Genomic DNA, 17,288 nt, shown 5'->3' with positions numbered 1-17,288 from the left:
GGAAACAGTCGCTGGAGAAGGATGTCATGCTGGGTAAGGTGGAGGGTCAGAGAAAAAGAGGAAGACCCCTAACGAGATGGATTGGCCAGGTGGCAACGTTGATGGACTCAAGTGTGGCAGTGGTAGTGAGGTTGGCCCAGGATTGGACATTGTTTCGTTGTGCTGTGCATGGGGTCGCTATGAGTCGGCTCTGACTCGATGGCACCTGACAACAACAACAACAACATCATCTTAGAGCATGTCCAGGAGAAGGGGTAGAAATTGGAAAGGCCAAGTCGTCTAAGAGAGACTAAGCATATAAATACACTGTATAAATTACCAGGCCAAACAGAGCTTATAGAATTTAACAAAAATGTGTGTTTGTATGTTTGTTTCTGTGGAAGATAACATAGTTTTTGGAAACTCAGTATATCTGAATACAGCATAAGAAAATTGGCATTTCAGTATATATGATAAATGAATGATATCATTGATATATAAAATGAGTTTATTAATCAAAAGAAATAGAAAAACAACTTGATGAAGAAAAAAAATGGCCAAAAAGCACAGACATGCTATTCTACACAATACAAAATAAAAATAACTATTAAAAATATGGTGAAAATGTTCAACTTACAAAGAAATGTGCAATTGAGAAAGGAAATAAACATTATGCCAGTGCCAAATTGTCAAACAAAATAGCAAAATTAAAACACAGTAAAATTTCTAAAGAAAAAAATACTTTAGAAAAGTGTCCTTTTTAAACTTGCTTAGATTCAAGATTCTCTGGACACCCAAACATAAAGTAAGAAAACATGGGAATGCACTCATCACTAAGTGCTGTCTCCTTCAAAGAAGTAACTTGTCTATGTACAGCCTGATTTGAAAGAGTCAGCAATTGTCCCAAATATTGTCAGAACTCACTGTGGTTGTCTTCTGAACCTGCAGCATATTCTTTTGAAGGAGACAGCAAATCTTCATTGCCAGATTTATCTTTTGGAAAGAGCCAAAATTAATTTCTAGTCAAGACTGGTTACATTATTTGTGATCACCAGAAAGGTTTTCTGGGCAATCTACTCTGGAGGCAAAGATAAAAGAGCCAATCCACAACTATGCAGTAGTTTTTGGAAGTAAATATTTTCATCAGCATGTTAGAAGGATTGCATTTACGAGTTGGGCTGATAACCTCAAGATCAGCAGTTCGAATCTACCAGCAGTTCCATGAGAGAAGGATGAGGATTTCTGCTCCTGTAAAGATTTACAGCCTCAGAAACCCTGTACAGAGTCGCTATGAGTCAGAACCAACTCCACAGCATATCACCACCACCACCACCATCTGACCTAGGTAGAGGTCTCCCGACTAGTCTATCCACATCTTCTTTTCACTAAGCCTTTGATCTTTTCAAATACAAACTTGATTGTGCCATTTCTGCTTCCTAGTCAATTTAGGATTAAAGCAAAACCTCATCAAAAAACAAAACCAAAAATAAAGGTACAGACTCATTTGGTCAGGTCCTTCTCTTTTCAGTTCTATTGGTCAACATTTATCCACTGGCCTTCTTGAAAACCTTCATGGACATGAGGTCTGCCTGGCTGGAGTTATTGTCCATTCTCTCCCCTCCCTTGCCTTATGAGTACAGAACACATATTCATTCTACAGATCTCCACTCAAAAATAGGTTTCCCAGAAAGCCTTTGCTGACCTCCCCGCATAGGGTCACTCTTACCCACAGTATATGTTTACATTGTCCACATTCCCCTTGCTGCACTTTACACAGTATAAGATTTTTTATGTGGCTATTTGATAAATGTTTGTCTTCCCTTAGAGGTTGGAAAGAGAGAGCCAGTGACACAGTGGTTAAGGTGCGTGACTGCTAACAGAACATTGGCAGTTCAAACCACCAGCCACTCTGAGGAGATGTAGCCACTGCCTTCCATAAAGATTTAGCAACTGGGGACCTCTATGGGTAGTTCTATTCTGTCCTATAGGGTCACTATGAGTGGGTTTAATTTTTTGGTTTGGAGATAGAAGTCTTCATTCAGGAAGGCAAGGACTGGTTTAACTCTGTATTGCACAAAGTTCAATACATGAGAAGTTCTCAATGAATGATGGAGTAATGAAGGAGAAATGCTATTTAATATGCATATGAGATAGATATTCTGCAAGATGACCACAATCCCCTCATCTCTGCTACTCTTCCATGGGAGAGATGAGTCTATGTCCTTTCCTCTTGAACCTAGATGACGCCATCATTTTCTTGGACCACAGGATGAGGTAGAAGTGACACTTAAAAGCCTGGCAGTTTCTACTTATTGTCTTGGAAGAGAGCTGCCACTCTAAGGAAATGCATGCAGACAACTGGAGGAAGAGAGTGTGACACTGAGAGTGACAGCCAGCTCCAGTCACTGTGCCGTGACTCATTCCTGACTCACATCGTCATGAGTCATAAAATAGTTGCTGCTTTAAACCATTACGTTTTGGGACACTTTGTGGTGTAGCAAAAGTAGCTGAAAAATTGGACTCACATTCAGATCACAAGGTCTTTGCGATTCTCTTTACACCATTGTTTCTGAGAGGTCAGCCTTGCTGGTAAGAATCAGCATGGTAGCTGTGTGCCTACAGGCAAGTAGCACTTTCCCTTTAGCTAGCTTGGGCATCCTCAAAGGAGTCAGTATTATTAGCACCCAGTTTCCTTGTTTCACATATTAACATTTGAAATTTTATTATGTATTAATTCAAGCTTTTTTTCTTCAGGCTTCATTAAGTCAGGATTTTGTCTCAATTTCCAGTGATTGTCTAGCTGCCTGACATAGATGGTCACTAAATTTTTGCTGAATGAATCATTCTCTGTTTCACTATTCCCACCTGATAACTCCCAGCCAACTCTCCCTTCCCCAACCATTTAGAATGCATTCTTCCTCCCCACTACTGTGCTGTCTCTTGCCCCTTTCCCATGTAATTCTCAAATATGCCAAGTCCACATGAGCCCCATCTCAGCCCAATGGGGCAACCTTTGATTTACAGGTAATAGCAATGATCTGAGTCCAATAATGATGCCATATTTTGTATTCAATTAGTGAATAGGTTCAGTGTTACTTTCTTGTCTGTTTTCTGATGGTTTCTCTCAGATATCCAAGTGTATCCACTCTTTGTAGCAACATTATGATAAAAAAAAAAATATTGCCATCTAGTCTGTGTGTTAAGTGCTATGTTAGCCACTGTTATATGAAAAATTAAGTCTAGGCTTGAATCTCAGGGACTAGTGAGTTCTAGATAAAAGGATGAAATAGACAAAGAGTATGCACTTTCGATATTACATATTTCAGGCCATGGATAGATATTTTTTTTACCTTTCATCTTATTTCATAAGGGGAAGATTAGTCCCTTCATATTCTCTCTATTCAAATCTACAATCAAAACTTGTTTTTAAAAGCATTCATTCTACGACATAAATGACTGATAACAATCTCAATTATGGCCCCAACCCTAGCTTCCCTGGGGATTTTGAATTTTAACCAAACATTTACAATGCGAAAAGAAACAAGGCTGGCAAGATTTAGACTTGGGAGCAGTCAAGCCAGGTTCCTTCTTGTAATCACACCACTCCATACAGCAACAAGCCCAGCTCTGGTGGGAAGCGTTTAGGGTAGAGGGAAGCATGGGGCAGTAAGAAGGCAATGTCTTGTCACAAAACACAGGAGGGGTGAGCAGTGATTACTCTGAGTGGTGGCCCACTTTGTAATCTTGGAAGATTGCTATCACACAAGGGGCTTCACCTCTCAGTTGTATATATCACACGCATCATAGCCACCTCCCACTCTTCCATCCTAATTCCACTGCTCTCCCACAGCCTAGAACAGACAGATAGATAACCTCTTCTTCCCAGGACAGTAGTTGTCATACTAAAAGAGCTCACGCCCCTTGTGGCCGCTAATCAAATGGCACATTTATTCTTCTGTGCCGATTCTGCCTGAAAAATTGTACTTAAGATAGCTAATAAGAACAAATACCATCTCACAGATGGTTCAGCAAAAGCAGTACCATCTTCCTTAAATCTCTGCTCACTGTTGCTGCCTTGGAAGCTTCCACAGTGAGTCCTATACACAATTAACTGTTGTATTCTTCAGCACTGTGAGGCCCAATCTCATAGGCTTATAATAATTATTCATAATTACTCCCCTTAACTAGATTGTGAGCCTGTTGAGGACAAATAATGTATTATTTTTTCATTTCTTTAATTCTCATTGTCTAACACAATGCCTGCTATTCATTATATAGCCAATAATGATGGAAGAAATGGTCTTTGACTCATTTGGTGTCAAAAGGAATCTGTAGACCACAGAAGGGTGGATGTAGGGATCTTTTGCTCTATTGGGCAGCCTAGTCAAACCCCAAAGCCAACCTCACTGCCACAAAGGTGATTCCAAATCATGGTGACCCTGCAAGACAGAGTAAAACTAACTGCTCCTTAGGGCTTCTTAAAAGGTATGGTGTTATGGACTAAAGCACTGGACCAAAAGGTCAATTTGAACCACAAGGTCAGCGATTCAAACTCATTAGCTGCTCCTTGGAAAACCCTATATAGGGTCGCTATGAGTTGGGACCAGCTCGACGGCACTTAACAGCAACAAGGTCTTTATAAGAGCAGAGAACTACATCTTTCTCTGCCAAAGTGGTTAGTGGGTTTGAACTACCAGTTAGCCACCAGGGCTTGTTTCCCTTCCTGTTATCCAGCTCTTATTGTTGCTGTTGTTAAGTGCTGTCAAGCCAGTTCCAACTTATCGGGACCCTGTATACGATTTTCAAGGAGTGACTGGTGGATTCGAACCATCAACCTCATGATTAGCGCCACACCAGGACAAAGGTAGCCCATTGATTCCGAATGCTATTTTTCCATAAAATCCTTACTTCTCCAATACTAACTCCCTGAGAGATCCAGTTCCATGAGGGAGGCTAGAACTAGAAAATCAGAGTCCAACTTTTACTAGAGGACATCAGGATCCAAGCAATCATGCCTTATGTCCCCACTGAGCTCAGTCACCACCAGAGACCCAGACTGCCAGTCGGTCACCATCTGGCTCTGTATCCAGTGTTTTGTCCCTTCACAAACTTGTTGAGTGAGCTAATGAATGAATAAATATACAAACTTCAGGAGGGAGTAAGAGATGGGATGCAGGGAAGTAAGTAAACAGGCAGTGGCTCAGGTAATGAGTTGTTTGTTGTTGTTGTTAAGTGCAGTCGAGTCGATTCCGACCCATAGCGACCCTGTACAGGGTTTCCGAGGAGCAGCTAGTGTTTAGATAAACTAAAAAATGTGATATAATTCCAGGAGTAAAGTAAACAACAATGATGAGCAGGCATGATGGAAGGCCAGAGAGTGAAGTGGGGGTGATCTCTGTAACAGCATTTCTAAATAGAAGTATATGCAATGAAAAAATGTTCTCAAGCTCTGTGGTCCAAAACAATAGCTACTAGTCATGTGTGACTGGTTAGCACTTGGCAGGCAGCTAGTAGACATAAATTTTATTAATTTTAAGTAACTTTGAAGAAGCCCTGGGGGTTCAGTGGTTAAGTGTGTTGGCTGTTAATGGAAGTGTTGGTTTGAAACCACCGGTAGCTCCTTGGAAGAAAGATATGGCAGTCTGCTTCCATAAAGAATTGTAGCCTTGGAAACACTATGAGGCAGTGCTACCTGCCTTATAGAGTTACTATGAGTTGGAATTAATTTGAAGGCAGTGGGTTTGATTTGGTTTTAATTTACTTTGTATTTAAATAGCAACATGTGATCCGTACTATACTAGTAGAGAGTACAGTCCTGACACCTTCTTCCCACTTGTGATTTCAAGATGCTAACACTTAACTTCACTGAGTTGCTGAGAGGACTAATGAAACAAAGTGCCTAGTAAAATGTATGGCACTCAAAAGTCAACAGCTGCTACCACTACTGTACAGAGTTGCAAATCAAAGTAGGTGAAGCACAGGCTGTTTAAATGTGGCTCTAAAGCATTGGAATGGGGCTTTTATTAATTCTTATGAAGACTTTTCCGTTTGCTACAGTTAGTGGATAACTAATGTGTGGATCTATATTTAAACTCACAAACTAAAAATAACAAACAACTATTTTGGGATCTCATTGAAGCCATTTAGAGATAGATGATTATTCTAAGTGGATCAGCTTGCTGATGATACTCCCAATGAGCTAATTAGTTTTGACAACAGCTAATTTAGCATCTGTAAAAATTGGATTTGTAAAATTATTGTACTATTTTCAAGCAGTAGCATCTGCAATTTTCTGGATGATTCCGGATAAGAGTAGTGAACTCCTGGTGTGGCGCTGTAGGATCAGCACTGGACTGTGAACCACAAAATCAGCAGTTCAAAGCTACCAGCTGTTCCTTGGAAACCCTATACAGGGTCACTATGAGTAGAAACCAACTCAAAAGCACTTAACAATCCAAACAAAGTAACACTATTAGAAACATTATGGTGACTTCTTTAAGGCTTAAATTGATTTGTACATAAAATTATTATTTTTATCCTGTTAGTGGCTCACCATACTTTCTTCCATATTGAATCTAGAAAATAAAATTAACCAAGATACAGAGTACAAGCAGATCATTATAACTAGCACTTACAGGATAATTGAATCTAATATTAGAGGCTTGATTATTTTCCTGTCAAGAGGATTTGCAAATCATAGCAGAGGTTAAGTGTCATTACACAGCCCTTGCCTAAGGACACAGTGAAAGACTTGAAAGAGGACAGATGTATTTAATTCAACACATGCTGAAAGGCATTAAGAAAAGTTGACATTATTATTAAGGAGACCAATTAATCTGCATCAGCTGGAAGCCACTTTACAGTATTTGAAAAGTCGCCCTAAGACACAATATAAGGAGACAATGCAAATCCACAAATTTGCAAAGGAACCTTTCCAAACTGCCCGGGTAGCTTTGCTATTTGAAATGCAGCTCTTTCCTTTTCCACTCCTAGTTGTGTTCTAGAGTAGCAGAAGGGGAAGAGGATGAAGCTCCCAAGAAATAAGATGAGATCGTTCAGACTTACCAATAGGCATCACTAAGAAAAAAGGCAGCCAGCAGAGGACGAAGCAGCCGACCACAATGCCTAGCGTTTTGGCCGCTTTCTTCTCTCTGGAAAACTTGAGGAGCCTCACTGAGAAGTTTGTCTTGTTCTTGGCGCTAGACGTTCCGTTGCCCCCTGTAGGGACGTTTTTTCGATGGATGCGGAGCGTCACCTGTTCAGAGTCCGACTTGTCGGTCTTGAGGCCGGACTTGAGGCCCCGACTCTCCCTCTTGGCCACCACATAGACTCGGCAATACATGACTAGGATGATGGCAAGAGGGACGTAGAAGGAGCCCAGAGCTGAGAATAGCACATAGCCTGGCTCCTCCGTGATCTGGCAGATAGTCTCATCGTCCGGAGCCGGCTGCCTCCAGCCGAACAGAGGCCCTATGGAGATAACAAGAGCAAGAGCCCAGACGCAGAGTAGAGCCATGAGACCCCTCCTCTGCGTCACAATGGTAGGATATCGCAGTGGGTAGCTCACGCCGATGTAGCGGTCGATGGATATAATACAAAGTCCCATGATGGACGCTGTGCAGCACAGGACGTCCACTGCCGCCCAGATATTGCAAAAGACCCTGCCGAAGGCCCAGTAGCCCAAGATCTCGAAGATGGCAGAGAAGGGCAGCACTGTGGAAGTGAGTAGAAGGTCGGCCACGGCCAAGTTGACGATGTAGTAGTGAGTGACCGAGTGCAGATGCCGGTGACAAGCCACCGAGAGGATCACTAGGATGTTTCCTAGCACCCCGAAAATGATAAGGCCGCCCAAGATCACCCCGAGCAGAATGGCCTTAGAAATGTTCACCGGTGCAGGCGAGTGAGTGCAGTTGGAGCTGTCCGAGGCATTTCCGGAGAGAAACACCATGGTCCTTTGTCGCGGGCCGGGAGAGGTCCGGCTCTCGAGGGCCACCCCCCAGGCGGGGGCGGAGGCTGCAGCAAGATAGCAGGAGTCAAAAGGTCTGGGCTCTGGGGAGTCCTACCCCCAGGGTTTGGTTGGGGGTGAGTAGGAGAGCGCCGATGGGAAGCAACCCCAGCCAGCCCTGGATACCCTCAGAAGGTACACTAAAGGGGCAGGGCATTAAAGACGACATGGCCAGGGACACGCGGGTTTGAGCGCGGACCCCCTCCACCCGGAAGCTCAAGGAGACAAGTTGTAAATAGGCAATCCTGTAAATTACAGGAGTCCGCTTTCCAGCACTGTCGGATCCGTCTGGGTAGCTAGAGGATACAGCATTCTGTGCACAATTTGGAATTCAGAACTCCATGCGTCAGTTTTCTCCCAAACCATGGCGAGTCCAGGTCTGCCGTCGAAGCTCAAGGTCGGGGACTCCTGGCATCTGGGCGCTGCTTCCCGCCCGCAATCAGGGTGTCCTGTCTCTGAAGAGGAGGAAGAATGGGCTCTAACTCAACCCAGATTTTAGGCCGACGGGTCATGGGTGTGAAATGTTTGCCAGGATCCCGGAGGCTGCTGAACCAGAGATAGCCCGCTTCCTCCTGAAAGAGCCCAAAGAGAAAGGTTGCCTGTGAACCAACGGCCCTGGGGAGGGTGACGTGCCCACCGTGACGGGCGGTGGAACCCTGACTGGGAGCCCTGTGGACTCTTCTATGGAGGAACCGCTTCTCCAGGCCTCCGCGGAGGTGACGCGGGGTGGGGGTGGAGGTGGAGACGCGCACTCAACCCCTGCCCCCTCCCACGCCCTAGCGGTTGGGAACCTGCTTTCACACGCTCAGCGGCGAGTCTTCCCGCCCGGTTCAAGATCCGAAAGAAAAAAAACTCCTAGAGCTGCAGCGCCCCACGGCCAGATCCGAGCTCCAAGACCGCGAAATTAAAATAACGCAAGCCCAGCGGCGAGACTGCGGCTGGCTAGTGTGTCTCTCCCAGCCGGTGGAATTTAAAGGATCTATAGGGTTGCATTTTGAACAGATTGCTTCCTAGTCACCTCGTGGGGCGACCTGGGAGAAGGAACCTCTGTGACCCTGGAACCGACCATAGGGACAGTGCCATGCGCACGCTCACCGCCAAGGAATTCATACTTGGGCTCTGCGGAGCGCGTAGGTCCGTGAACAAACCAAACGAGCCCGAGAGCCAGGTCCGATCAAAGTCTGGCGGATCCCGAGGGCTGGACACGACCCCAGGTCGACCCAGGGCTGCTTTCCAAGCCACAGGGTCTGCAATTCGCACAGGGCCCCAGCTAGATGCCACACCCGGGCTGCAGGGGAGATGCGGAAGGAGGGGGGTGGGCTTCCTTCCGCGGAGAGGGCTTTGTAAGTGACAATCGCTGCAGATTTTGTAGGCGTAAAATCAAGGCGGCGCGCCACTGGATTTTCTGGGCTGCAAAAGAACCCTGTGGTTTCATAACTGTCAACCGACCATGGGGAATCAGACGTAGAGCAAAGGCTGTGTTTACCTAGCCTTCTAAAGATTACGGGGTTGGTCCCCGAGGCAGGGTTCCGGGCTACTGTGATTCACAAAGTTAAAACCTTCCTGACTGTCCTGAAAACAAGCAACTACAGAAATCCGTTTTTCCCTACTTTGGGGCGACTGTTATGGGGTTAGTTAACAAGACACTTGTTAACTAGGAGCTAACTTCACAAAATGTATGAGAACAGGGTGGGAGAAGGAGTGCTGGTATAAAAATGGGTGAAAAAGAGAGGGTCTGGGGATAAGTGGGGTTTCCATCTCACCTGGAGGTCGGGGGAGATCTGTCCGCATCCATCCCGCCCTTCGGGAAGGGAAGTCGGTGCCCTGTTCCCAGCGCCTCTGCTCACGCACCTGAAGAGCCGAAGCGGAGTCCCACAGCTCGCGCGCGCGCGCGGGTGGGAGCGGACAAGGCTCGGGTCCCAGAAGCTGATTTGTCACCTCCTTTCTGAGAAGGGGGAGATAGGTGACCGTCTCTCAGAAGATCAAACCATAGCTAGGCTAGTCCTTTTGCTCCAAATGACTCACCCCTTCTACACAGATGTCTGCAAGCTTTTTGGGATCGCTATCACTTTACCTGGAAATTTCTAAATAATGAATTTTTTTTTTTAAAAGGAGGGCGACCAATAACTCCACAATCACCCTTTTAATATTCAGTTCTCAGACACCAGCAAAGAACCGCAAGGAACTTTGCAGCTCTCTGACGTAACACTAGCAGTAGCCCCAGCTAGTACCGTAATCTCCTGGTGTTACCGTATTACGCTGCTACAACAAACGCCATATATTTTTTTCTTTTTGCTCCTGCCCAGAGTTGGTTGGGGCTTTACTGATTTAAAAACAGATAGACAAACTAAAGATTGTTGTTGTTAAATGCCGTGGAGTCGGCTCCTACTCATAGCATAACGACCGTGTATATGAATTCCTAAGCTTTAAATCTTCACCGGAGCAGAAAGCCTCATCTTTCTCCTGCGTAATGGCTGGCTGACAGGAATCACGAACCTTGTGGTTCACAGTCCAGTGCTTATCATATGAAGCCACCGTGCTTCCAAACTAAAGGCTGGGAGGGAGTATTTTTACTTGTCATAAATCCGTCTTTAAATGATCAGATTTTTAAAATAAAACCTGACACCCCGGCCAGACAGATTTTACTGGGGTCCGTTCGACCAGCAAGGTGGGCAGTTTAAACTCACCAGCAGCTCTTTAGAAACCCTGTACAGGGTCGCTAGGAGTCAAAGGCACTTAACAACAACAACAATGGTGTGTTCAAAGAAATGTCCCATACATTTACTTTGAATAGCTTGATTCCATTAACACTTTGGCTAAGTTCTGTTAAAACCAAGACAAAGTAAATTGTTATTTTCAAATGTTTTAAGAGGCAATTAAAGTCAACAAAATTCAATAAACCTGATCACAGTAAGATATTTTTAGAAATATTAAGTAAGCATTGTTGCTGTTAAGTGCCTGGTGGAGTTAGTGCCAACTCATAGAGACCCTTCATAGGGTTTTCAAGAGCAGCTAGTGGGTTTGAACTGTTGACCTTATTTATGGTCAGCACAACTAGCAGTTCAGTGTCTATCCTATCCTGCTACACCAGGGCTCTAATTAAGAATATCTAAGTCTTATTAAATATAACGGATTTCACATTTCTTTAAAACAAATGCATTAAAGGGCATGCCAGTCATTCCGTTGTTTCTTACATGATTCAGTGTTTTCTTAAATGATTTAGTATTTTTAAAGTTCTACATGTTCTTTTTCACTTCTAATTAGAAAACGTTTCTTTTGGAGAGTGTTACTTCTCTTTAATTCTCTTCAATTCAGTAATAGTTGAAATCTTAACAGCTAGAATAGTTTTATTAGCATTCTTTCCTAGAAATGCCATATTTTACTTATAAATGAATGAAGCCATATATATTTATAAATATTAGGGGAAAGATTAGAATATTTTTCCAATCTGAGTCCCACCTTCTATATCATGTTTCATTTCTATTTTTTTCTGATAAAACACAATGTTCTTTTCTTCAAGTATTTACTAGATTTCCTTAAACCTAGTAATAAAAACAGTATTTTGAACAGTTCTGTGCACTTCTTCCTTAAGAAAAGCTTAAAAGCATTCTTGTAGCATAGTGAGTTATCAGTTGGACTTCTAACTCCAACGTCAATAGTTCAAATCTATCAGCTGCTCTGTGGAGAAAGATGAGGCTTTCTGCTCCCATAAAGATTTACAGCCTCAGAAACCCTATGCGGGTCTCTATGAGTTGGAATTGACCACACAGCACATAACCACTACCACCACCAAGTGCTGTGGGCTAGGCATTGGTCTTCTAACCTTAAGGTTGGCAGTTCAAACCCACCAGCCACTCTGAGGGAGTAAAATAAGTCTATCTGCTCCCATAAAGATGAATAGTCTTGGAAACCCTATACAGAGTTACTATGAATAGGAATTGAGTCCATGTCAGTGGGTTTGGTAGAAGTGAGACAATGTTTTGTTGTTGTTATTAAGTACCTGTGAGTCAATTCCAGTTCATAGTGACATTGGCTAGGATTTTCTAGGAACCACTGTTGGGTTAGAACTGCTGACTTTGCAGTTAGCAGTTCGGTACTTATCCCGCAATGCTACACCAGGACCCAAAAACAAGGTTTGGGAGAGTCGGTTATAGCAATAAAGCTCAAAATGCCTGTAAGGAATGCCAATGGGAGGTCAGGGAGGCAGTACTAGGGGACCGAATACTTAATTCCTGTGTACAACTCTTCTTCCCTCCATAACGCTATATAGTGGTGGTACCAACACCTATCCCATTGGATTTGACTTTAATGTTATTTTAAAAATACATATGAGTATACAAATGGCTTGCTTGGTCATAAGGTAAATTTTATGCTTGTAAGGAACATGCTTGGGTAGGAGATAGGTAACCTGGGTTCTTCTAGCCCTAATTCATATTGCTTTCTCTGGGATATAGTTTCCTCATCTAATATGTATATAAAATCTAGTCTTTAAAGGGATATAGTATTGCTTAGCTTCATATTCACTAATTCTGTGTCAAGAATATGAGTTCTCCATTAAGATCTGTTCCCTAGTAGATAAAGGAACAACAAGAAAAGCAACTGAAAATTGCTCAGCTCCGCAAGGTCAAAATTGGTTAAGGTCTTTGCAACTTCCAGAGCCTCTACTAGATCTACCTCTCTAAACACAAAAATCAGCACAAGGTTAGAGGGTAGACACGTGTTAGCTGGAGTGGTGAGTAGGACAATATACAAAAAGAAGGAGGTTGGTGGAAGAATGATAAAGACAGGTGAAGACAGAGGGAAATTTGTTAAAAGAGATAGAGGTAAATAGTGTTATATACACAACCCTGGAATGACAGAGTTCTGTAGCTAGATACATGCACAGAGACATAGGCTGAAGGGGTAAGGAAAGAAGAGTGAGAATATACCAACAAGTATATAAGGATTTGGAAGAGGATATTGATACATGGGTATTTACCTTTACTGAAAACACAACCATGAATGTGGTGGAGCTTACAGCAGGCAAAATGATGAAAACTTCTCAGATATTATCAAACATCTTATGGCAATGAGTTGCTGGGCCTGAGGGTTTAGGATCATAGTCTCTGGGGACACAATGGTTAACTGGCATAACATAGTCCATAAGACAGTGTTCTATATCCTACTTTGTTGAGTAGTGACTGAGATCTTAAAAGCTCATTAACAGTCATCCAAAGTCGAACTTTTGGTCTCTCCATGTGCAGAAGAAAGAAGAGTGATGAAAATCGAGGATGCTTAGAATCAATTAGTCCAATGGACCAATGGAGCAGGTGAATGTCAGTCACCATGACTCTGAGACAAGAAGAACTAGATGGTGCCTGGCTACCAGTAACAACTGTTCTGAAAGAGATCACATTACGTCCTGGATAGAGTGGGAGAAAATGTGTAAGAAAACTCAAAATTATTTGAAAAATAAAAGACTGGGCTTACTGATTAAAAGGAGACTTGAGGAGCTATGGCCCCCAACCACCCTTCAGCTCTAGAATGGAACTCACTCTCATGCCCAATTTTCAGCTAAGCAGTAGATAGGTATACAGGAGAGGACAATAACACTAGCAAAGTATGAGCATCATGAAATGGTCAATCATTCAAGATAAAAAAGCAACATTTATCCAAGGACAAAGTTGAAAAGAAATGGGAAGGAGGGTGGAATGGAAGTAGGAACCACAGGGAGGAAGTAGGATTAATGTTGTTATGTGGAGGGTTATGCAATCATTGAGATGAAACAAAATATATGATTTGTTTAATGTAAAACTGATAATGTTCTCTGTAAACTTTCACTTAATTTGCAATCAAAAGTTGAAAAAAAAAATCAGCACGGATCTTTTCATCTTCCAGTATCAAATGGACAAGTGCCAAGATTAGGAAAAGTGGGCTTTTTGTTTCTTGTTTGGTATTATTTATGAGATCAGGTTGTAGTTACTTGATATGAAATGATTCTGACTCATAGCTACCCCATATGGCAGCCTAGAACAACACCATAGAATTTTCAAGGCTGTGACCTTTTTGGAAGAACTTCACCAAACCTGTTTGCCAAACATATCTGGATGGGTCCAAACTAACTTTCTGTGAATAGTCAGGAGGCTATCTGCTTCTCTGACTGTGAACATCAATTTTTTTTTTTTTTTAAATTTATCACACAAGCAAAGATTTTATTAGTAGAATGAAATTACCTTGACAAGGAGTAATGCGGCAGGCTTTGAAACAATGTGGTGTGCATTTTGCTTGAGCCAGTTTCACCAGGACAGGTATACATTTTATATGAAAATGATACAAATGGGGGAACAAAAAACTGAACAGTTCTTCCTGTAAATTGCACGGTTGTGAAGGGTTTTGGTAAGTGGATACGTGCACCATCTTTTTGCAAGATGAATTCTGTTGTAAAGACTTCTGGGTTGATGCTCATCATTTATTATGGATATATTTGACAGCTCCCCTTTTGGAGGGTTATATCTTAGTTAGGGTTGGGGATTCTTGATTAGATTCAAATTTGTTCTAGCTTCTAGAGTTCAGTTTTATCTTGTGTGATCTTGGTGTCATTCATAACTTTGGATTTCAGCTTGTTCACTAGTAGATCAAGTATTGTGTCATTCTGAGACCCTCTTGGTTTTCTCTTTTACTAAGTCTTGGGCTGCAACAGTACATTGAGAGAGAACTGCCAGAGGTTCCAGCTGGATTCAGACAAGACACATCAAATGTCAGATGCCTCTTGGAACAGCTGTGGAGTCCCAGGTCCTCAGCAGAAGATAGAGAGAATGTCCTGAATATCAATCTTTGCAAAACTAGTTTTCAGAACCAGCTTTTTAGTTGTTAACCACAGGCTCACTAACAGGAAACTCAAATGACTACTCTTTCACAAATGATTGACATGGATGTCTCAGAAAATTTCTCAGATATAGGTATGAGTAAATGGTATGAGAGCAGCAACGGACTCAAGCATAAAAACAATTGTGAGGGTGGTTTAGGACAGGGCTGTGTTTCATTCTGTTGTGTATAGGGTGGCTATGAGTGAAACCAACTTGATGGCACCTAACAAGAACAAGTATGAAAACTTGCCACTCAGGTATTCTACTTCAGGGATTATAATAAACACAAACCCTCAACTTTTTCTCTTTAAGATCTGGTCTCATGTACACATTACACTTTCCCATGACTTGCCCCCAACCAGTGGCTAATCACTATGGGATTCTGATGCAAACCCATTATGTAGACATAAAATTTCTTTCATGAACAACTTTGTCTGGGACTCCCCATCAGTCTGACATAGATTTTCTTAGAATTGCACAACAGGGTAAAAAGTTTCCTACTCAAGTCTTTTTCATTTTCCTCTCCATTATAGAGATCAGATTGGAATCATGCTCTGAAGAGTCTCTTCATCTTCTCCAACAACTCCTTCCTGATTTTCCTTCACAGGAATTTCCCCTCAATATGTGTCTTGTATGTTCAATTGTGTCTTGTATTTGCCTCTAAAACACCCAAATTAATACATGTAAGGATGAGTAAAAAAGTATTGCTACTAGGGTTCCAGTTCATACATGCACTGGTTTATTCCAAATAAAACATGTCTAAACATGTCTCTGTGATCCATGGATGACTGCAGACAAGTTCTCTCAGCAATGCACTCTTCTTAGTCTCCTTAAGGTGCCTTCAAAATAAAAGGATACTTTTTGTGCTGTAGGGAAAAAATGAGGTTGACATCAGTCAGGGCTTTTATCAAAATTATAAAGAACTCAAGTGGACACCTTCCCAAATCACTTAAGCCTTGCAACAATTTTACAAGAATGCTGCCAAGTACAAAACAAGAGTTCAGATGGATGAAATATTTAAAGAAAGGTTGTAAACAGTAAAGGTAGAAGTTCTGTAATAAAAACGGGGAGTAGTTAAACTTACAGTCCAGGAACAGAGGACCCTAGGATCAATAGTGGAGAAAAGCAGGATGGGAATGTGGGACCCTGTCCAAAGAAGCAGCAACATCAGAGATTGAGGCAGAGATGAGGACACAGAGAAATAGAGCATCTGAGGACTCTAGACTCATGGAAAAAGAAAGGCTGTGTGCTTGGGGCCAAGAGACAGACTTGTAGAATGTGCCCTTTGGTTGTTTAAATTATTATATATTCCTGAGTGTTTTTGGACACATTAAAAACAAAAAAAAAAACAGAGGGAATAGAAGCAAATATTGTTGAATGATGATGCATGGAGGAGATTATAATCATTGCAATGAAACTGTAAAACTGATGTAAAGTATCACTCAATTCACACAAAAAAACTTAAAGCAAAAAAAAAGTAAGGTTGGAAAGACTGCAAAGATGAATCAGGAAAGGGAAAATCATTAACCTCAACAAATGAAGAAATGATGGCTGAAGTCTAAAAGTATTGCGGGAAGATCAGCTACCTCAAAGACCTAATCTTCCCATCAGCCTTTTAATCAAGATTGAAGCTAATTAAGAGAATTTATGGAACAAATTGTAATTAGCAATGCGTTTGAATTTACCAACATGATTTAGAGAGCAATGTTTGATCAGAATACTGACTTCCACGGGGATCAGTCTGACCAGTTAAATTGAATGCCAAGAGGTCAACTCAGGAGACTGTTTTTTGTTTGCTTGTTTGTTTGTTTGTTTTTTAATTGCCAGGGGATAATCTTGATGCACATTCTCAAAGGACACAGGACAATCACAGGGGTTTATTATGAAGCAATTGTAAGAAAATTGAAAACTGAGAAAATGTCAGGAAACTTGCACTGAGGAATTTTTTTTTCCCACATCATGACAATGTACTTGCTTTTTCTTTAAGGGTATCAAGCACTGTCCTCTGAGAATTTCATAGGCAATGTTACCCCCATCTGCCCTATAGCCCCTTACTTGCCTCTTCAGACTTCTTTCTGTTCCCCGAACTCAAAGAACCTTGAAAAGAAACACTATTTGAATTCCTCGAAGATGCTCAAGCTGCCATTTTGACATGGTATAAATCTAAGAGTGCAGAATTCTTTGGGGAAAGGGTTAGAGGAATGGAAACATTGCCTTCAAAAGTGTGTAGACCTAGATGGAGGATATGTTGAGAAACAATAGCTTCATATTTGTGTAATTTTGTTTAATAATGAGTGCTATAATTTTATAGCAATACTTTTTGACTTAGCCTTTTTTTTTTTTTTAAGGTTTTTATTGTGCATTGAGTGAAAGTTTACAGGGCACATCATCAGTTTCACATTCAACAATTCATATAACTTGTTTCATTACATTGATTATAATCCCCTACATATACCATC

At 42.0% G+C, this 17,288-nt stretch overlaps 1 protein-coding gene across 1 annotated transcript in view; it reads right to left on the bottom strand.

Moving 5' to 3' along the window:
• The window catches only part of LOC102835700 (alpha-1A adrenergic receptor-like), a 113,338-nt gene extending 105,143 nt beyond the window's left edge, over positions 1-8,195 (bottom strand). The window contains exon 1 of the mRNA XM_006864364.1: positions 7,045-8,195. Coding sequence (XP_006864426.1) covers positions 7,045-7,927 — 883 coding nt within the window. The 5' untranslated portion in view covers positions 7,928-8,195. The remainder of the gene's footprint in view (positions 1-7,044) is intronic.
• Between the last annotated feature and the right edge of the window lie 9,093 nt (positions 8,196-17,288).

The sequence above is a fragment of the Chrysochloris asiatica genome, unplaced genomic scaffold (assembly GCF_000296735.1).
Source record: "Chrysochloris asiatica unplaced genomic scaffold, ChrAsi1.0 scaffold00064, whole genome shotgun sequence".
NCBI lineage: Eukaryota > Metazoa > Chordata > Mammalia > Afrosoricida > Chrysochloridae > Chrysochloris > Chrysochloris asiatica.
Note: the sequence above shows the minus strand (reverse complement) of the source record. Positions and strands in the feature narration are given on the sequence as shown.